This window comes from Molothrus aeneus, chromosome 2 (assembly GCF_037042795.1).
Source record: "Molothrus aeneus isolate 106 chromosome 2, BPBGC_Maene_1.0, whole genome shotgun sequence".
NCBI classification, from domain to species: Eukaryota; Metazoa; Chordata; class Aves; order Passeriformes; family Icteridae; genus Molothrus; species Molothrus aeneus.
Window position 1 is genome coordinate 33,030,099 of NC_089647.1, and position 22,466 is coordinate 33,052,564.

The 22,466-nt window shown below is 40.1% G+C and overlaps 1 protein-coding gene across 1 annotated transcript; it reads right to left on the bottom strand.

Annotated features, from left to right (window-relative positions):
• Positions 1–507: 507 nt before the first annotated feature.
• CCDC83 (coiled-coil domain containing 83) lies at positions 508–21,892 on the bottom strand. The gene is made up of 11 exons (XM_066570264.1): positions 21,818–21,892; positions 18,564–18,688; positions 16,345–16,429; positions 13,008–13,176; positions 12,211–12,378; positions 9,338–9,429; positions 8,096–8,164; positions 5,328–5,449; positions 4,202–4,281; positions 2,550–2,701; positions 508–1,514 (listed from the first exon to the last, which is right to left on the bottom strand). Exons 2-11 carry the CDS (start codon positions 18,647–18,649, stop codon positions 1,329–1,331), a joined length of 1,209 nt encoding a protein of 402 aa, XP_066426361.1. The 5' UTR covers positions 18,650–18,688; positions 21,818–21,892; the 3' UTR covers positions 508–1,328.
• Between the last annotated feature and the right edge of the window lie 574 nt (positions 21,893–22,466).

Sequence of the window (22,466 nt, forward strand, 5' to 3'; positions counted from 1 at the left end):
GGCACATTGTAATTCTGCATCTAAAGGAGAAGCTAAACTAATCACTGAGCAGAACTAATCTCTCTTTCAAGTCAGCCATTTCATGGGGCTTGTGCTGCACTCAAAGCAAGGCAGGGGAGCCGAGGGGAGGTGTCTGTTGGGCTGCAGACACAGCCCAAGTGCAGATCCCCATTCCATGGACACTCAAGGGATAGGAATCACCTCAGCCTTCACAGTCACTCCACTGGGTTACAGCAGGGGCACGTCCAAACTCGCTTTACTGTTCACCACGTGGCAGAGAAGTGACAGTCAGTGTGAGCTGGAGTCTGCCACCCTTACCTGTCTGCTTGTGATCCCTGCCTCAGAGGAGCTTGGTCAGTGGAGCCCAGAGACCAGTGGGACTCACCTGCAGCCCAAGGAGACACCTGCTGGCCAGGAACAGCTGAGCGTGCTTGGAAAACCAAAAGTCTTTGCACTGAAGTACAGATACACTGAGATACTGCACAGAGATACAGGTTGTTTAAAAAGTAAGTTTTTTAAAAAGCTTTATTCCAAACAGCTGATTATCCTCTCAAGGGTTTAAATTGATTATTCAATGCTGTCACAAGTTTCTAATAAGGAAATGCATGGGTCAGAGCCTACATGTGGGAAGGACCTGTTGTGAGCTGCTGAGAGGGTGTCCAGAGGGAGCCCCTCCACTGCAACAATGCACTGAGATAAATGTTCAAAAGGACCAGCCACAAACCAAGGATAAGGGCTTGCACAATATATTTGGCCAATTCTAAACAAAGAAAATATTTCAGACCTTAGAGGATTTTTATGCTGGTTTTAAATTGGTTTTAAATTAATTTTTGTTTATTTCAGTGTATTTAAGTAGGGGTCTTGTAGAGACAGATAAAAAAGCATTCAGACACTCCATTTATAGCAATAGTTGAATTATGCTTGCAATAATTAATTCTGCTTTAGCAGAGCATGATGTATTTTGTAACAATTATGTGTTTTATGGCAGCCTGCATTTACCCATTCAATGTCTGATCAAGAAGGAATTCCAGAATTCCAAGAAGGAATTCTGCAGGTGGAGACCACACAAACTAAATATTAGCTCAGACCTTTTAGTAGATATATGTGTTATGTGGACTGAATACCCCAGAGAGTGCACAAGACCTCTCTTAGTGGTAAGGAAAGGAACCTTTCAATTAGCCTCTGCACACAGGCATACCTCTCATGAAACTTATAATCATGATTCAGGCACTCTAAAATAGTTTCCTCAAAGCCCCATGCCACACAGAAGAGATCAAATATTTAATGAACTGAGAATGTTACATTTCTGTGTAAACAGCAGAGCTTGTCTAGTTTTCATCATTTTCCTTAAATAAGGCCTTGATCATCTTAGCTGTGATACGCCCATCTGATTTACCAACAGTACCCCCTTCTCTGTGGCTCCCTCTTGGCATTTCTTCTGTTTCCTTACAAGTAAGCACAGCTTTTCCAACCACAAGCAGCTTTCTCTTCAGAGGTCCCAGTTTTGAGTATGCCTTAAGAAGAAAGAATATGGTTCCTTTGTAATTTCATAGAAAAGCAACAATTCTTAAAAAAATTAAAAAAAAAAACCAAACCAAACCAAAACAAAAAAACTAAAACAACAAAAACTTTTATTTTTAAAACAACTGTAGAGGTGCTGCTCTAGGGTTGTGTTTGATAATGTCAGTGATAATGAGCTTCTTTTGCAAGCCAACTCATTTTAGGAGGCTACAGCCCTGCTGCCCTCTTCTCTGTGTTTTCACCAGTATCATCTTCTGTATAAAGCAAATTCTAATCTCAAATTCAGTTCTGTGAGAAGAATTAAACCAATGCAACAGCTCGCTCCTTCCAAAAAGAGAGAGGTCCAAGCCCAGCCATGTGCTTCAGCCACATCTGCACTGGCTCTGGTCTTCTCCAAACCTCTGAGTCTACTCGGTTGACCAACCCAACAGAAACTAATTCAGGGGGAGAAAGAAAGGAAAGCTTTTCTGCTGGGCTAGAGTCCATCACCTGCAGCAAAGACCAATGTGCACTGTTTCCTCAACCCTGCAGTTTGCACCCAGGAACACCTTCATCCTGGCTTTCTGTTGAAGGAATGTTGATCCTTTAATGCTGCTGTGCAACACAGATTCTAAAGAACCTGTTGATTGCCATCCAAGCCTAGTAATCTCTCATTAGGTGACATTCAGAATTCTTTCTAGGGGAATTTCATCCTGACACTCCATGGGATGATTCTTAGGACATCATTCAATGGGCATAACACATGCCTCATGGTACCAGAAATGCCTGAAGGCATCCAAAACTTCCATGTGAGACTGGTCCTTAGGACACAGAACCCGTGCTCTTTTGGCCCAGCATCTGAAGGGCATGGACCTAACTGTCCCAAATATCACCAGAAGACTACAGTCCATCTGAACTGCCCAGCAGGTAAAGGACATTGGATGCCATAACCACTGGAAATAGAAGGGTCCTGACAGTAGCTCATGCTCCACACTGAAAGTGTTAAAGTGTGTTTGTGTAGTGGGAGACCTGATAACTCTGACTCATACCTGGAACTCTTCTTCTTCATACAACAAGCTGTCCAGGGCTGGAGTGAAGAATTTTTTCCTCAGTTTTTCATCACTGTCTGGAGGCTTCTTATAATCTGTTTTAGACCGAATCTTTGGAAAGGCACTTCTGAGGCTCTTTCCATCTGTCTTTGCTTTTTAAAGAGAAGAAAAAGGAAGTGTATGTAATAGTTAAGCCTTATGGAAGTCAGAATGAGTACTTGATATGAGCATTGCCTGCAATCTTTAATATGGCTTAGCCCCTGCAATGCAAAGAACAGCTTGGTAGCATTTTTAATTGGCAATTCAAGCCAAATGCTCATTTACATTGGGGTTTTTTATGTGTTTTTTGTTCACAATTTCTGATCAAGACCCAGAGACTGAAACTGATTGGAAGTTAGAACTAATGGATCTGTAGGAGGAGGCAGGGAAAAACTGAGCTTTTGTCAGTTCAGCTTAAATCCTGTAGACCCCTGAATAGTTAAAAAGAATAAGAAAGGCAGCAAAACCAAGTATAAATTTCTTCTATACCCATGTTTGTGTATCTATAGGTACATAACTACAAGTTCCTGAAACAGTCTACTTATAACTCCCCTAAAGAGATCACATCTGCAGTTAACTCATTCTCAAGATGATATAGAGGATTCTGGACATGGACTGCCAAGTTACAGGTTTGCCTGTGACTGTGACCCAGCTTCTTGGAACAAAGACTTATCCTACAGGTAACTATTGCAAAAGTCTAGCAAATGTGTTCAAAGTAAACATGTGTTTAATACAGAAGTCTTGGTCAACATGTTTGCGGGTGCCTGGTATTTCAAAAGGCCCACCTATGGCTGGGACTGATCAGAAATTCAACAAACTTCTTCATGTATCCATAACTGTATGATTTCCATTTTTCTAACATATCTCTTTAATTTTAATTAAAGAGATATGTTAGAATCATCTTCTACTTTTTTCCATCCTCTTTCTTCTACTCACACAAAAATGTAAAATAAAATTTGTGATACTTAGGAATCCACAGAGACTGTCCTAAACAGATAAGCACAGGCTCACGCTCCTTCTTGCTTAACGGTATATCCTTTCCCTGGCCACACCTACCAGAAGGGATGGAGATTCAGCCCAAAATTCAGTACTGCTTACCAAAATTTTCAGTTCAGGTTAAGCTCCATGTAGCTTCATCTCCTCTTGCTAGGGATTTAGTTATAATTGAACTCTGGTGTATTGGATGAATGACTGCAAAGTGCATGCACACTTAAAGTGAAAGCCTAAATGGAGTTTAAGAGTGTCCTCTCAGGGACAAGCTGCAATGAAGTTATGATATGGACCAGTAAAGAACTGATTAGGATATGATTCATATCTTCATAAAAGATGGCCAATCCTGTAAACTGCATTCCAGGGTAGCTCTGGATGAGTAATAATATTCCACAATCTAAAACAAATTTAAATTTAAAAATGTATTACAAATAGATTGTGACAAATAGATTTGTCTCCTAATGCAAATTACAATCTATCATGGCTATGGTGGCTGCAATCAAGAGGGAAATAAGGTGTTCTCCATGTCAAACAGGTAGTTTGAATAAAAAGTTTCAGAAATAAAAAGTCTGTACATGTTCAGTAACTAAGTATTTCTTATAAGCTGCTGTCATTTGCATTACCTGCATATTTTCTGGTTTCCCTTTTCATTTCATCTTTAGGAAGTTCTTGCAAGCCAGCTCCCTTTGTATGAAACAAATGCCTATGGAGTAAAAAATATAAAGTGAAACCCATAATAGGGGTGAAACCCATAATAGGGGTCTGAATTTTCTCTCTAATGTGTCCTGTGCAATGATTTGGGGTGAGGGGGAGGCAACCCTTTCTGAGAGCCACTGCTGCTTAACCACAGAGGCAGAATAGCGCAATGGTTCAAAAATGCAATGGAGGCAGCCAGGTAGCTTAGTGGCTAATAAGCTGCTCTTTTTTATTCTTAGTGCCTTAGTTCAACTATGTCCATGAGACTAAAAGAAAACAAATGTTATAGTCTCCAGTCAGTCCAAGATTCAGACCACAGCTGGCAGCTCTCTCTTCAAAGAAATCCAAAGTTTGGAAAGGAGAGAAAAATGGTCACTTCTTAAGACTTGAACATTTTGTGCAATATGGCTAAAATCACTGAGCTGGGACTGGAAACTGAAGATGGATCTCTCACATTGTTGCATTGTGCTTTTGATACCATTAGTGTTGACATTTTGTAGCTAAATTAATCTTTCTCCAGGGAAAAAGTTGAATCATTTCAACACAAAAGAAGCTAATACTACAGACACCTCTGCAGACAGACATTTCCCAAGGTCTCTTCCTCTCTCAGTGTCAGGTCATTTGTTTCACTCAAGATTGCAAACCTCCTATATATCTGCAAATTAATCTTCACATCCTTAAACATTTTGCAAACAGTAAAGACAAAATCTATTATTCAGCACTTAGTCTGAAAAGCTGGGGCTGAGACCATTAATTTCAACACAAAGAAATTATTTCCAAGCCTAAGTGATATAAAGTGAGTAGTGTTAGATCTTAGTAGATTAATTAAGGAGCCAGTTTCTTCCCTGAAATTCAGTACTTGAGGAATCACAATCTTATTGTCATCCTTCAGAGATATTGCTCCCATGTATACTCAGTCAAATCCTGTCTTTCCTCAACTAGGAAACTACCTTGGCTTTGATGTGGGAGAGCCCAAATAGCTCTAGAGGCAGACAGGAGCATTATTAAAAAAAAAAAAAAATCACTTTTGAGTCCATTAAAGCATTATTTTACCCTGATACTCTTAGATGCTGAAGTTTGATATCAATCAGTTTTGCCACCAAACTGGTATTTTCTTCTTCCAGGAGCTGGACAGAAGCTTTCAAATCCTTTTCTTCCTTTCGGTAGATCTTAACCTTTTGACAATTAAAAAAAGAATAAAAGAAAGTCTTAGAATTTTGTAAAGCTTTGATAGCAACAACCTTACCAGCACATACCTAGGAAAAATGCAGCTGTATCAGCAAGATTGCATATTTGGTGGGGAAACATAGTGACACATCTTCAGACAAAAGGAAGGACTCGCTAGTTCTTTCACACATTTATTAGAACCCTGTTACTGTCACAGCACATGTGTGTCAATCACAGCCACACATTTGGGCTATGCAACCCTGACAGCAAAATCTTCTTGTACAGTCAAACACATCTGCTAGACAGGAGCTTTGGATTTTTCTTTTTTTGCTTTCACATCAGAGCTTTGAGAGAGGAAAAGCTTCTTTGCAGAGGTAAAGTCAGGGTCTTACTCAGCAAGTGTTGTTTTTCTAATTCCTTCCTATACCTGAAACCTTCTTACCCAAAATTAGTGAAGTTTTCAGTCCAAGTTACCGCAATATTTCTTCCTTCAGAGGGTGGTGGTGGGGCTCTGGAACAGGCTCTCCTGGGTCACAGCCCCAAGGCTGACAGAGCTCAAGAAGCATTTGGACAATGCTCTCAGTGGGGCTTTTCAGGAGCAGGAGTTGGACTCAATGATCCTTGTGGGCCCCTTCCAGCTCAGGATGTTCTATGGCTCTGTGACATTGGCTAAGCCCCAGGTACTATTTGCTTTCAGACTGGCAATTGCCCCTTATCACTGTGGAAATATACTGACCAAAGGATGCTGGTTATTCAGTTCCCACAATGCCTCCCACTTTTGCATAAGTACCAGCAAGTGCTTACCCCCTTACTGGGGTGGGGAATATACTATGGGAAAGATCTTCCCAGAAAGCTTAGCCATATGCACGTGTTCAAGAGAAGTACCAAGCGATCTGAAAGCGTCCATTCTCATCAAAACCGAATTAACCCAGCTATAATCATCCAAATTTGCAGTTAAAACTAGTTCCAACTTCTCCCAAGGATTAAAAAGGTGAAAATGACTGGAAATTAACTAGTAACAGGATGTGGCTTGGCACAGTGAGGTGATGCAGCTTTGCACCATCTTGGTGTGACAGAGTAGCCACGGAAAAATGTGACTGAAGTCTCCAAATCTGTTTTAATTTTGGAGGTAACTAATCTAGAGCTATTTTGGTAAGTCATTTTTTAGTTCAGTGGCCAAACTTAAATAAAAAAAAAGAACTGAGACAAAACTAAAATTTTTGGTTTATCACCCCCAAAGGAAATACTGAAACAGTCTGTCAGCTACACATAAACATTAGTCTGAGAGAAAATATTTCATCCATGTAAGAAAAGCAGAGAAAATGAATGAGTGAATTCAGAGGACCGGAGAAGTTAGTGATAATAGTTTTGTTTTCCCCCAAAATTCAAAGCAGTAATTCATAACATAGGAAAGTAGCAACATAGGAAAGTAACTCATAACATAGGAAACTTCTGCTTGAGAGGAAAGAAATCCAAATCCCTCAGCTCTGAGGTGAAGGCCTGTCAGGACATAAGAGTACTCCAAAGTGCTCTCTTATTGGCACTGCTACTGTGTGTAAAACCTGTAAGTGTTCAGTGAGACAGGGAGAAGGGAAAAGAATTCATACTCATGCAGTGAGGGGATGTGTAGATTTGAGCTCCTGTTTGTTTATACAGAATAAAACATTAATTCTTTCACATTTCTTTTCCTTACCCTCATTGCTTCAGAAGTTGTGGTTTGGACACCCTCCCTGGAAAGTTAAAGATTCATGCTCAGAGCTCATTAAGGGGAAGAAGGAAAGCTGTGTCCCTGCATACTGGCAAGTACCTTAAATTAGTAACTAAAATGAAGAACCTCTGCCAGGTTTGTTGATGTGGCATGGAAAAGTAAGAAGTACATTTATTAACTTTCCAAAAAGTTTTGCTCAGTTCTCAACTGTGAGGCTGTAAAAAGTGAGGAAAGGCATTTCACCCACCAATCTCATGCTTAGATTTGATTGAAACAAAGAACCTATATTGACTGGAATAAATAAAATCAAACTTTCACTATGGAAAAAATTATTTTCCTAAATCTGGCACACAAAAATATTTTCTCATCAAGAAAATTACAGCTATCTAATATATAGCTCTAAATTGTCATTAAAGGTCGGTATAAAAACTATCAAGCAATTAATTACAACCATATATGATTTTGATTTTCCTTTCTTCAGTGTAGAGTCCCCATGGTTTCTTTATGACCTTCCATTTCATGTCGTCTCAAGCCATTTCTCAGAACATATTTCCAACATCCATATCCATTTTCTTTCAATACAGCAGCACTGGAACTTTAATGCAATTCAAACCTCCCCTCTTCAGCTACTTACCTGGTTGATCCTTTATAGCATCCCAGTCTCCACAGATAAAGATCCTTAATTGTATGGAATATTGTAGTCCTTCATGTAACAGCTTGGGCAGGAAAGGGGATTCTCCATTTGTGAAAGCAGATGTTTACCTCTTACCTTTATTTACCACATTGCACTGCTTTCTGCTGAGGATTACAGATTAATTACTGGAAAACTGCTCTCCTTTGCCAACAGAAGTCTCCCAGGCCCATGACTGGAAACAGTTCTGACCATAGGCCACAGTATTTCAAACATGAACTGCCATGATAAACTGCAGGCAAGCGATCCTCTTACCTCTTCTTTTAGCCACTCGTTCTCTTCAATCTCTCTGCGGCAGTTCTTGTCTAAGTATCCCACAGCATTCTGAGAAAACACAATTTAAAATAATCTCATCGGAGAGCAACACTTTGACAGTCCTGCACACTATAAAAAAAAACTGTCTGCTCTTTAGCAGGAAATAATTAAGACACATCTACACAACAGACTGTAGCATCCTCTGAGGGATTACAAGGGGATTTACTTCACAAGGCCAGATGTTTGTCCACTATCATTCTGCCTAGAGCAGATTATATGTCAAGCAATTTGCCAATATTTTTTTATTTCCCATATTAAAATAGGACATTTCCCTTGTTGCCTAATAAATTCTTCTGTGTACCACTACTGCTCTAGTCTTACTGCTTTCAGAAAATCAAACCTTCAGCTATTAAGAATCCCAAGTAAAATCCCAAATGAGGCAGTACTGCTCTACAACAAGTGTACTGCTCTACAACAAGTGACCTAAGCATGTAGAGGTCCGTGCTAATGACCCCAGGCTACAATTTAATTACTGATGTCAGTAAAATGGAAAGGAAGAAGTGAGGGGGAAGATGCCCCAATAGATCACCATAAACACAGTCTTCTGGATTATGTTCTCACATGACTGGAAATTCCAGCACTGAAGTCAGGGAATTTAAAAACCTAATGGGCCTTACTTTCACTTTGCATTTTGTGAAAGTAAGAAGTTGTCACTAGAACTATTTGTAAACCATGTTTTCAAATCAGAGCTGGCAGAGATGACCAAATCATAGTGAATCAATAAACCTATATTTTCCTGAGACTGCACTGTTGTGACATTTAAAAATGTTGTACTTTACAAGTACAGTGAAACCCTTTTTTTTTCAAATTGATGTACATTTTCACGCAATCTTTTTGTATATTACTGCTTTTGGAAATCTGTGTAAATGTTAAAATCAAGGCCATGGCAAAAGCAACATGTTCTCAAACAAGCCTTGTCAGTGCATGGTGCCCCAGTTTTCCGTGCATTATTTGTAAAATGTCCTCACATCTACCCATTGTTATTCTGGTGGAAAGAAAAAAAGGTACATGTATGTATAGCAGTAACCAAATCCAGATGTACCAGGATTTGCAGGTTATTTTACTCTCAATTTATTAAAAAAGTTTGAAGTCTTAATATGAGTTAAAATAATTAATAATGCAGAGTACATGTATCCCAACTGTAACACAGTTAGCAGTTTTTTAAAAAAGCAAAAAGAATACCTTAAGAGCTTCTTCACTGAGTAATTTCATGTGCCTGTCAAACATTTTCTGATTTTCCTCTCTCACAACTTTCAAAGCTTCACTGTAATATTCTTCAAAACAAAAAACCAGAGAAGTCAGAAATCATTATTTGCCATCAATTTTTCCTGATAACAGATAGATAACTGACATGTCATTACTAAACTGCAACTTATCAATGAGTGTCGCCTGCGCAGATAGTCCACAGAGAAGGATTCAAATATCCTTTTCCAAAGAAATTCTCCTTCCAAACCCAAAGAACAGTAGTGTTAACTACAAAACTAGAAATTGGAAGTGAAACAGAAATTACACATTTCTGTTCACAACTGCAACAGCTGAGCAATTCATTGCTAACTGAGCAGTGATCTAAGCAATTCTCTGCTAAAATATTGGCATCTTAACATTAAATTTTGTCTCTATCAATTGCAGAGCTCCTGGAGCCATATGAGAGATTTGCTTAGAAAATTTAATTTTATTTTACATAGAAGCATACTGGATCTCCTTCTCCACATGACATTTTTTCAGATAGTTATTATAACGTGCCTAATAAATTTTCTGACATATTTAAGACTCTGAGGTTCTAATTTGACAGCAGGACAAAATGGAGAATGTGGCAATTGCCACAATGATTTTCTTCTATCATTACTTGTGGTCATTATTTAGAAAATATGTCTTACACTGAACTGAATAGGTTTGGCTTCATGTTCTAGTCACTTGCTATTTAATTATTTCATCCTTCCATTTAGTTCTTTTGTTTTTGCTCTTCTAAATAGCTCACTTCTGCTTGATATTTCCTCCTTCTGAAAGAATGAATGAGACTATAGTAATTTTCTGTGAAGGAAGGCATAGCACACTTATTTCAAAGGGTTGAAATTCAGTCTTTCACTGCACTTGTGTTGCAGACAGCCTATTTCTGATCTAGCTGCAAACAAATATCTGCTAATGGATGCACTGTGGAGTCAAAGGCAGTCAAATATGAAAGGTGTATTAGTAGAGCATTAATTATTAATTTAACACAGTGGAAGCTGGACTCCACCATCTAGACTTGGCAGAATGAAAAGGAAGGACTTCCACACTATAATGAATTCACTCTTCCATTATTTCAAATAGCTAAATAACCTGAGTTGTACTTGGAGAATGAAAAAGGAGAAAGTGTGTGTCTGAACAGTTCCTAAAGAGGCTATCTTCTCTAATCCCCTCACTGCAACACTGTTTTCCCCACACATCACCTAAATGTGTGGCTCTCTTTTGCTTGCTCTCCTCTCCAGCTGTTTTGCTTAAAATGTCACCACCAGAAAACATGAACTGTGCTAGTTCCAAGCCCTTCAGTGGTACACATAGAGACAGAAACTTGTTTACCTATGCTTATTCTCTAAGCTTGTTACACATTCAAGGTGTGAGCAAGCCAAATTTGTTGCTGCCTTGCTTGATAGATTGAAAGATAGATTTCTGCTGGAAGGCTGTACTCCCCACACACTTTCTAGGTTCAGTTTTAGGGAGTTCAGCAAAATAGTATGGTAAACTAAACTAAAGTGCTGTCAGCATCATTTTCCAGTATGTTATGTAGGGCATTTCCATATGTACCACTATAACACAACTTTCAATAAATACTTTTCTGTTGGACCATGAATTTTTGTTAAACTGCAACATTCTGTACCCTGTGGCATGCAAGGGATCAGACTGCCTATCCCTACTGGCATTCTATATAACAGCCCATTCTCTTTTTCATTTCATATTTCAGCAGCAGTATAGAGAAGTTTTAAATCAATTAAGAACACGGAAAATGAAAAAACCCCAACCTCTCCTGAATACAGATGTGGATATCTGACAAGCTATCTGGAAATGTAGAAATCACAGAGCAGATCTTAATGGTGGTAAAATATGTTTTGAGAGACAAAAAAAAATAGCTTATTCACAGTAGCTGATGCCTGGTAATGGCTGGCACAGAATATACAGAGACCCTTAGAGCAGTGTCACTGCCTGTTACTACCAGCTGCTTGGCTGCAGTTACGCATACTGAGAGGGACATAAAGAAAGAAAACCAGGACATCCTTCTCCTGTTGGAAGCATGGCTTATGTAACAGCAAAATATTTAAATTATTTTAAAATAATGCAGTAATAAAGAAATCTTTGTAAAGCACTCAGCACCACAATATATAAGCTCCCAAATGAATTGCACTGCTGTGACAGGGCTGAAACAGTTCTCAGTATGTGTCTGTGTGCCTGTAGGTGATTTTGCAGGGCCTCACACTGTGTAATAGGAGGAAAGGCCCAGACCACTGGCTAAAGAGCTCCCTCTAGTCCTGAGTGGAAACCAGTGCGCTCCACAGAAAAGACCGTTCCAAGAATGAGCTCATACTACTCTCCTGTCAAAGGAGCTTTCAAATGTGAAGTGCTTGTAGATGACGAGAACTAACAGCAGCAGAGTCAACATTTTCAAGTATGACTGCTAAGGGAGCCCTCTGTGTAGGTGACCTAAATATGTGTAGACTTATTTTTACAAAAAACTGCTATCCTTCTCAGTAACTTTTTTTTTTTAATGGGTTGCCTGTATTTTACAAGAAAACCATCAAAGGACCAGCTTATCAGTTTCTTGAAGTGTCATCATTTCTGTAAACTTTATCAATTTCTTTAATAAAGGAACTTTTACAGAGAGAGAAATAGAGAAAGGGAGTCCTTCTATTTTTCAGGATTATGCAGCCCATCTTAGATGCACTTAGAAAAGTTCATGCAAATTACTAGAAAAGTTGATAGAAGTTACTAGAACTTGATCTAAAATTAATTTTATCATTTCATTCCTGCAGGCAATATGCAAAGCCCCTGTAAGACTTGCATTACACCAGCTGTAAACTGACCTTCAGTTCTTTCAAGTTCATATTTGACATCTGCAATGTCTTTTTCCAGACTGCTAATCCTCTCAGCATGTATTTTGCTTCCAACATTTTTGTACTCCAACCAATAATCTCTCTCACGCTGCTTTTCTGCAATTTTTTTCTTCGTTTCTTCAATTTGGGAGCGCAGATCTATTAAAATAACAATGTCAAAAGACAAGTTCATTACTGATTTATTGAACTGATAATTCTTACAATGTCAACTTCTTGAAGAAAGGTGTTTTCATAGGGAATGGAAAAGGAAGGGGGATTCTTCCACACTATAGTACATTGCAACCTGATGGCCTTACATAGTTTCAAGGGCCACTAGCATTGCTGAAAACAGCTTGATCTTATTCTTCCAAAGAGAGTCAACTGTTCTCACCAAAACGTTGTAACTAAGGTCACGCGTCTCGCACAGAGAATCGCAGGGATGGCAGCTGGAATTTTCAACACTCAAACTGGTCTTTTTTCCTTCCATCAATAATTTTTTATTTTTAATCCTCAGTAGATCCAGTGCTTAGGACTTTCATGAGTTTCAAAAAAGAGGAAGCCTCTGTACTTGCACAATACTATACATCACATGGAAGGGACAGATTGATTTATAAGCCCTCCACAATTTCATACTAAACTGAGAGAGCCCAATTTTGCGAGAGGAATAGTTTTATACTTTTTATATAACAAAGAAGTTGAATCTCTACTTAAATTGCAAAACAACATCAACACGTACTTAATCCCAAGTGTGTAAACTGCAAACCACACTTCCCCAGCACACAACATACCTTGCAGAAGTTGTTCTTTGTCCTTCACAAACTGGAAAACTGCTTTCAGTGACTCTTCCACATCATCCCTGGTTACAACCTCCTTCTCATCTCGTTTTTTCTCCTTTTCTTCTATTTGCCTTACTAAGCGCCTGATAAGCACCTTCTGTTCTTCTTTCAGAACAACATTCTAAGGAAGAAGACACAGCTGATACTAAAATGTTTTCAGAGTGACAAATTAAAAAAAAAAAAAAAGGAAAATCTGGCCTAGTGCCAGATGAAATACAAGAATCCCCAGCTAAACACCTGTGCTTCATATTCTGAAAGGTCAGAGCAGAAGGGAGAATTTGCAAGGCTCAGATATTTCCTCAGTAACTTCAGACCACTGGAAGGAAATGAGAGACAAATGACAGCTGTACTTGGTATAGCCCACCAATAATCCTCCATTGCCTGGAAAGAAAGGTTCTTGCAGACAATTTAATAACAATGTTTCTATGTAGGAGCTATTTGCTTGGTGTCGACATTCCTCATGAGAATGTACCGTCTTCATATAGAAAAATCATGAGACAATCAGGTCACTTGCATATAACCACAGCAAAGAGTCTTGTCAGAGCTGAAATTAGTAATACATCCTGATTCCATTACTGTGATCATAACCCCTGGCCATGACCCTCTCTAGTGACACTCTGATTGTTTGAAATACAGATTGTGTATGTTTGCTCCCAAAGGATACTACACAGGAGCAAACAAGTGAGAAGGCAGTGGAAAGAGTCTCAAGCATTCCTCACTTCTAGGATTAACTCTAAACCACTCACAAACATTAAGCAGGAAATAAAGAATGGAGCTCAAAGCACTGTCAAAACATGATTAAATTAAAACAATAGCACTTCACCCATGCCTTAAAGTACCCTGCTCAATCTAAAATATGGAGTCCTTGAAAGACCACGAACTAGCAGCAAATTGGGGGAATAACTGTAGAAAGATAGCTGGGAGTAAAATTAGAGGAAACTGGGAAGTTGTATTCACATCCTAACAGAAGTTGGATGGTAGGGAAATCATAGAGTAAAATGCAGCTGCTACTACCTGAATGGAATGCAGCTGGCATGCTCAAAACCTACTCCATGATGATGCCCTACAACCTGCAACCACAGCTCCTGCTAAGGGGATGGAACAGAGGGTGGAACAGAGTGGAGACACCGTGGCCAGGCTGCATAGAAATCTTGGCAGGGAGGGGAACTCAATGGCACTCTGTAGCTGACAAACAGCACAACACCTGTCAGCCAGGGGAGAGAGAAGAAGAAGAATAACTAGAGTCACTCAAGCTCCACCTAAACATAAAGATAATATAAAAGAAAGTTAGGAATGGGGAGAAGTTTGGGAAGCCCATCGTAACTGCTGGGATCAGTCGTGAGGCTGAACCTGTCTTCTCCCCTGTAGAGGGAGACACCTATTGGGTTAGAGCCATGCTCTGTGGGCACTGAATACTTTGGATTAGAGCTTGTCTGTGTGTTGCTTTGATATGCTTTTGCAGAGAGATACTATCACTGAAAATCCTCAAAACTTAATCTAACTTTATGTTAATAAAGAGCATTATTCCATAAACTGTCAGTGTGAGCCCTTCACGGGCACTGGCTGTCAGTAACACATTCAAACAAACTGGGGAGACCCACTGAGGGGTCACAAAGTGGGGATACCAACTGAGGGGTCTCCCTTATGCTGTTGCTCTGTGTCTCTGAACAAGGCAGTTGAACCACCCTCCAATCCAGCAGTATAACCACAAGAGACATAAGACCCAACAATAATCATAAAAGCCTTCAGATGCCTGCAGAAAGAATAGCAATTGCCACTTCCAGTGATAGTCAAGGCACAAATGAAACACCATCCAGGCTTCAAGACTGCAAGAAGTACCATAGAAAGTTAAACAGATGGATGCTTATAAAAGCAGGGCAAGCATCAGCACGGGAAAGACAGAGAGGTGTTGTTTCAATGTTTCACTGCTATGAAGTGCAGGCTGCAACATGATGCAGAATAAGGATTTTTTGAGCATTTTCAATTAATTTCAATAGGTGACTCTATAATATCTATTTTCAAAGTTCACTGCTCACAGTTATCAGATGCCATATTATAGCTGTTTATATACAGCTCATATGCACAGTTCTTTAAAGTGTCACTCAGGTAAGATCAGTAGTTACACAACCTTGTTCTAAAAATTACCCAAAACAATTCTTAATCCATGAGAAAGTGTGTCTTCATCAATCAGTGCTAGAAATCACAGCTAGCAAATAGCATAATGGTCTTTCTCCTTTATTCAATTTTTATTTTAACTACGTTTGCAGCAATAACTAGATTCTCACAGAAACCTGTGCAATTCCATTACTTCAGAAGGATTCAAAGAAGCTCAGCAATTCTCAGTGCTTGGTTAGGTCTGCTAATACTACTAACAAAAATTAAATTTATACCATTTATTCTTCATGCATTTAAATATTGAAGAATATTTGTAGGACTAGTTAAAAGGCATATCTGAATGTACTGCAAGAAAGGTACCTACTGAAAGGTGGCTTGCTGTCCTGTGCTTGCTGCAGAGAAAAATGCCAAAGAAGGGAAACAAAGTTGATAAAAGGTGTAAAGCACATGTCTGATGTGGAGCAGCTGAGGATGTTTAGTCTGGAGAAAAGGAGGCTCGGGTGGCACCTTATCTCTCTCTACAACCACCTGGAATGACTTTGTAGCTAGGTGGAGGTTGGTCTCTCCTCCCATGTAACAAGTAACAGGACAAGAGAAAAAGAAAATTGTGCCAAGTTTAGATAGGTTATTAGGGAAAATTTCTTCACTGAAAGGGTGGTGAGGTATTGGAACAGGTTGCCCAGGAAAGTGGTGGAATCACTATCCCTGGAAGTGTTCAAAAGACACGTGGATGTGGCACTTGTTGACCTGCTTTAGTGATGAACACAATGGTGCTGGGTTAGGCAGTTGGGCTTGATTAACTGAGAAGTCTGTCCCATCCTTAACAATTCTGTGATTCCATTAGACATGTAGGTGGTTATAAGGATCTCTTGTGCATTGGAAAGCACCTGCGCTGAACTCACTTACCTTAATGCCCTGTCCTATTCTGTAATGTTCTACTCCTGCAGCTTCTTTTTAGCATGTTATATTTAGGACATGTATGCTACGTGTCACATTTAATTCAGATAACACTTTAACTTTCAGCACATAAAGTGACTCACTAACTCTAGTTTCATTGACTGTAACAAATCACTGCAATAACTAACTTTAAAGTATGTAGTATTCAAATGGAAAGAATAAAACTGAATCTATGAGTAAGAATACCACAAATAAAATTTGTTGCATAGTCACTTACCTTTTTAATATCTTCTTTGATCTTTTCTTCCAATCCTTTCAGATGAAACAAAACCCATGCAATTGCTGCTTCTTTTGCCGCAATGCTATGAAGAGAGAGTAAAGAAAGACACATTCTTACAAAAAAATTAGAGAAAGGGAAGCTATTTAAGCTAGATTAGATGTAAATACTACCAAAATGTTTATTTTCATATCATATTGCTAGACTCATTTGGGCAAATACCACTGTCTGCTTACTACACATAAAGAAATTATTTCCCACATAGATCTGGGCTTGCATGTTAGTTTGGATTTCATACCCCTACAGAGCAGCAGACTCCCTGGTTATATTGTTCCTGTGTAGCCTCCTGAGAGGCTGGAGCTGGTTTGTTCATTCTGCATGAGGTTTAGCTGACCTCTTACACAGGTCACTTTCAGGACAAGGTAATTCATGCTCCAAAAAATATTACTCTAGCACTCAGTACCTCTGTTCCCAGCATTCATTCATCATTTGGTGCAATAGTATTGCAATTATCATAAAATCTTCTATTCTTTTAACAGTTCTTCTTCCTTCAGTTTTTAGTTTGAGGGTTTGGAGTGCTTTTTTGTGGTTTTGGGAGTTTTTTCCCTTCTCTATTGATTTCAGCTGTTTCAAAAGAAGATAATTCATTTCCTAGTTAATTTGCTAAGTTTGGATCACTGAATCATGCAAATTGCAGGTTACTTAAATTTGCATCCTCTGGTGTCAGTGTATTGTGTATTGGTGTCAGCTCCAAGGTATTCTTCAGGTTTTCTATTAAGTAGAAGGATCTTAGTTAGAGAGAGACTAGACCAGGGTACAGTGGTCATGGCCACAGCAAAAGCACATCATAAGATTGTTGTTCCAAAGAAATGCTGAAATGGAGAACTTTAATGGAAATGCAAAATAACAAACTCCCTAGGAACAGTGACCATTCTTCAGTGCAAGGAAATAAAAAACAGGAATCAAAGTTAAATAAATACTACACAGTTGATAAATCCTAAAGTGGAATGTGACAGCTATTCACTTGTATGATTATCCACCTTTGATCAGTCAAGCAGTACAGAGAAGTTCCAGATTACAGAGGTGAAGAGAAAGAAAGGAAGAATAAGAGGGACAGAAAAGAGAGTGGGAGAAAGATAAAAACAGCAAGAAGAATACTTTTCTTCCCTCTTCCCCCTTCTGTTGCTGTAGAAACTACATATTCAATTTCAATGAAGCACCTATTTCAGTGGAAGACTCCAGACAAATGAGTCATTTGCTTGGATATTAGCATATGCATAACAATAATTTTATCAGAAAGTGGTACAGTGTTTTTCTCAGCCCAGTAATACAGTTTCTTTATTCCTTCACAAAATAGGTTAGTTACTTTTACACTTTTCAGAAGGTATTTGTTTGTGATATGATTCAGCTAAATCTAGGCTGTTTCACTATGGAAAATTGTACTCTGTGCTCTGTAAAATGAAACAGGAAAATCCCACATAAACCCTGTGAACTCATACAGCTGTCACAACTATAGGAGCATACTTTTTAGTTTGCTTACTCCACTTGTCATTTCCACACTGAGGCACTACTCCCTGCTCCCTAAATGCTGATAATTGTTGGATATTGGGTGTTCCTGAGGTATTTCCATTTCAATTTCTGTCTCACATAAAAGTAGTGAAGCTTATTTTTTCTCCTTTTAATCATTTACTCAAGAGACTAGAAATCAAGTAAGTAAGTTGAACAGGTTTGTAACTGCTTCAGATATTTCTCCCTTGGCTCTTATTTTCCTCTGCTTGATTTTAAGAGACCTTTCATTTATCCATCTCTTACTTTCAAAATAAAACACTTTGTGCTCTGCTCTCAGCTGCACCAAGGAAGACAGCAAACTGAAGGTCTTGAGGTTCTGGCTAGTGACAACAAACCTCCACGAACACCAATGAATCCTAAAAAATACAGCAACTTCAGCATATGCTGATCAAAATCTTGCTACTAACAGAAAAAATGTCAGGGTTTTTGGTTTTAATATTTTTTCCCAAGTTATAGCCTAATGGCATAAAATTTCTGACCCATGGAATTGCTTTCTTACAGCTACAGTTTAAAAAGTGAACGTTTCTGAAATAGCCTCAAAACCTCAAATCAATCAGCTCAGGCTCTAAATTGTGTAAGTTGTCTTTTTTATCTGCTTTCTTTATTCACATATTCTATATGAGTGAAAAGTTAAAATATATTAAACCTACTGATATTCTAGTAAGGCTTCTGGTAAATCAGATTCAGGCTCTTGAACTTGCTCTTCTGGTTTCTTCTTTTTCTTACTCTCTTCCATTTTTTTTGGTTTTTTTTTTTTGTTTTTTTAATACTTGTGCTAGAAGTGAAGGAAAAAAAAAGTATAGAGATGAATAATTTACAAAACATTGTGTGTTCACTGGCGTTTGTCACTTGTGACAAGCTTGTAACAGCTCTGAAATAAAAAAACACAAACTGGGTTTTTGGCAGCAACAATCCTGCCCAGGGGTAGCACTCAAGCTCATATCTCTATATATATACATACATAAATGTGTGTGTATATATATATATACATATATATATGTAATGTATACCTGGGTAGATACAGTGGTCTCTATCACCATTACTTATTGCAACATTACTTACTGCATCCCTTGCTACAGGTTGTCTTTTACAATCTTGCAAATCAAACCAGAAGATGCTCCTTTTCCAGTCCTTTGTTTCTTTATCATGCTTGTTTTATCAAGTCCACTTGTTCACATGCCTCTCTTTCCCTCTCCTTCTGTTCTCCTAGCACTATGAATATCTCCCTTTCACCACAACTCTGATACCAGTTTTCATTGTCAGAGCTGGAACAAAAGCACTTTCTGAAGGGATATGCATGTCAGCAGTATTCCCCAGGCATGCTGTCACAACCACTAACCTCAGAATTCAACTGACAATGAATAGCTCTGCAATGGAACTGGTAGCATATATTATACAAAATAAAAAATGTCACAAAAAAGAGCACTTAAAAAGATTCCTCGCTTTTAGCAGTCACATAATCAAATTTTATAAACCAAAATAGTTTATATAATATAGAATGTTTTATTACTGAATGAGTAGAAACATTGTATATAACCTGGTTTTGCATTAAACTGCTTCTCTGAATTTAAATTTTGAATTTTATAATAGTAGGTGAAATTGATTAAAACTTGTTCTCTGACTAAATACAGCAGGCTGGATACTTTTTCCTATTAAAATGAGCACAAGTAAACAGGAAAAAATATCAGTAAAAAGCCACATAAGCAAGACTGTAAAATCAACAGAATGAAGTGAAACTATTAATAGATGCACTGTTGACAGATGCAATCCAAACACTGTCCTGTGCCTTCTCACCACACTCCCCATACCCTGAAGCAAGGCCATGTAAGCTTTCTGTAAACAAAACAATTTTCTATCCTATTTCATATACAACCTTTGCAGTTTCCAATTCAGTACAATATTTTTTTCATGAAATTTCCAGAAATCCTAAAGACATGGCTATTGTAAGACCTGAGATTAAAAAGAAACTCAAACAAACACGTGAATTAAGAAAAAAACCTCAGTGAGGCAGGAAGTTAGGTACTTTGCTCCTCCTAGACCCCTTTGATGTTTCCAAACCAAGTGCACAAGTGCAGGATACACTTGTGAAGTGTAAAAAAGAATCCATCACACTTCTTCAGCACAGAATTAACTGGACTGCTATTGATGCAATTTCCACTTGAGCATTTATTTTACTGATTTTCCTCAGAAACTGAAGATCACTAGAGCACTCCCTAAGGGTTTCTTTAAATTGTTTCTGTCTCTTTCACTAAATGGAAAATCAAATTCCCTGCTTAAAACTGGATCCAAACCAGAAAATTTTGAGTAGAAGTATTTTGCAAAGGCTATGGGTGGTTTTGGCTTCTTTTTGATGACAGACCCAGATGAGCTCCAGTGACGTATTTATGAAATTGTTCCCAAGTACAGAGGAACAAGAAAGCCTCCAAGTTGTAAAAGGTGAAAAAACACATGCTACAATAAAGGATTTTGCAAGCCATAGAAAATACTCACACATGAGACAGAGAGGAACATATTTAAGGGGACTGAGGATTGACTGCACATTTGAAATGCACAGGAGAACATTTACAAAAGTAAAGGTCTATTTCTTCTCCCAAACAAATAAAATTGTGAGGCTCTTGACTGACCCCCTTTATAAGCATCAGCACTGTCTCAAGCAATAACTTCACTACCATTGCACCCTTAGAAGGAGCAGGCAGTTTCTTGACACTGCAACCCAATTACAGTGACTTTCCAGACACTCTTTACAGAGATCACCAGTACAGCAGCTCACCACTCTCATGAGCCCAATCATTATCATTAACACCATCCAAACTAGCACTTTCACTCACATAATAATCCCTGTATATCGAGCAGCTGCACTACCAGAAGCCTCCACTCCCTCAGTTCCCAACATTTATAGACTCACAGAATACACTGAGTTGGAAGGGACCTATCAGAATCATTGAGTTCAACTTCTGGCCCTATGCAGGACATTCCAAGAATCACACCACGCACCTGACAGCATTGTCCAAACATGCCCTGAACTCAGCTTTAGGCCATCAATCCCCTTGGATCCTCTCACTGTTTACTAGGGAGGAGACTGGTACCAGGCCCCACCATGAGGAAGTTGCAGACTTTGATGAGGTCTCCCCTCAAGTCTCCTTTTCTCCAGGCTGAACAGACTAATGACCTCAGCCACTCATCATACGGCTTCCCCTTAGGACCCTTCACCATCGTTGTGGCCCTCCTTAGGAGGCTCTCCAGTGGCTTAATGCCTTTCCTCTGATGCACAAAACTGCACAGAATATCCAAGGTGAGGCCACCCTAGTGCAGAGCAGAAAGGGACAATCCCTGCCTGACTGGCGATGCTGTGCCTGATGTACCCGAGCCCATTTGGCTCTCCTGGCTGCCAGGGCGCTGCTGACACATGTTCAGCTTGCCATCGACCAAGACCCCTAGGTCCCTTTCCACTGGCTGCTGTCCATCCTCTCACTCCCCATTCTGTCCGTACACCTGGGGGTTGCACCGTCCCCGGTGCAGCATACGGAAAATCTATTACCTCAGCAATAGAGGTACAACGCTACAACATGGTGCAGTCACACTGTAACCCCTTCCCAATCTCCAAAGCAGCCTAACAATTCCCCCTGCCCCCAATCCGTCCCTGGCTAACACTTCCCCCATGTCCCTGACACTATTCCCCCCAGCCCCCTTCACCACCAGACACCTCAGTGGACAAAGCTGGGCCACCCCTCAGCGCCTCGCTGCCCGCAGGCACCAAATCCCGCTGGCACTGTCACCCTGTGCCTCAGCCCCCCGCCACCCCTTCCCGCCACGGCCGGAGAGCTCCCCGAGGCACTCCCCGGCCCTGCCCGCACCCCTTCCCGCGTCCCCCTCACGTGCCCGCGCCCCGGCACCCGGCCCGCACCGCGCGCTGTCTCTGCCCCGGCCCTGCCGCGGCCCCAGGGCACGGCCCGGCCCTGCCGCGCGCCCCGCCCGCCGGTCGCCATCGCGACGGGGCCGAGCGCCGTGCGGGCCGCCGGCGCCCTCTGCCCCGAGAAACGAGAAGTACGGGAAAAAAGGCTGTGGGACGGGCTGGGTTTCGCCGAAACGCGGTGCCAGGCTGAAATCCTGAAGTTGTAGCTTCTCGTCAAGAAAGAGACTGTGTCCCAGCTCCGTAGTGGGACAGTCCTGCTCGCACGGAATGTGAGCAGGGTCACCCATCACCGCAGAGCTGCTGTCTCAGGAACCAGCTCCCTCTGTCCAAGGCGCTGCGATGGAGCCTTGGTGGCTCCTGTACGGCCGTAACAACAGCCGAACTCTGTGGACTGTGTCCCCTTTGCTCCACATCAGAGCAAAAGGCCATGGCCAGCGTGGGGCAGGGCTCAAGAAGGTGGAAAGGAAGGTTGGAGTCTCATCCTGAACTACTTCTTCTTCTCTCCTCCTGGCCTGTGGTCTGCAATAGATTTTGGATAGGCTCTGGTCATTTCCTTTCCTTTCCTGATATAGAATATCAGTGACTGAGCCACATAATCCTGGGAGCCATACTCAACCACAGAAATAAATTATCAGTCACT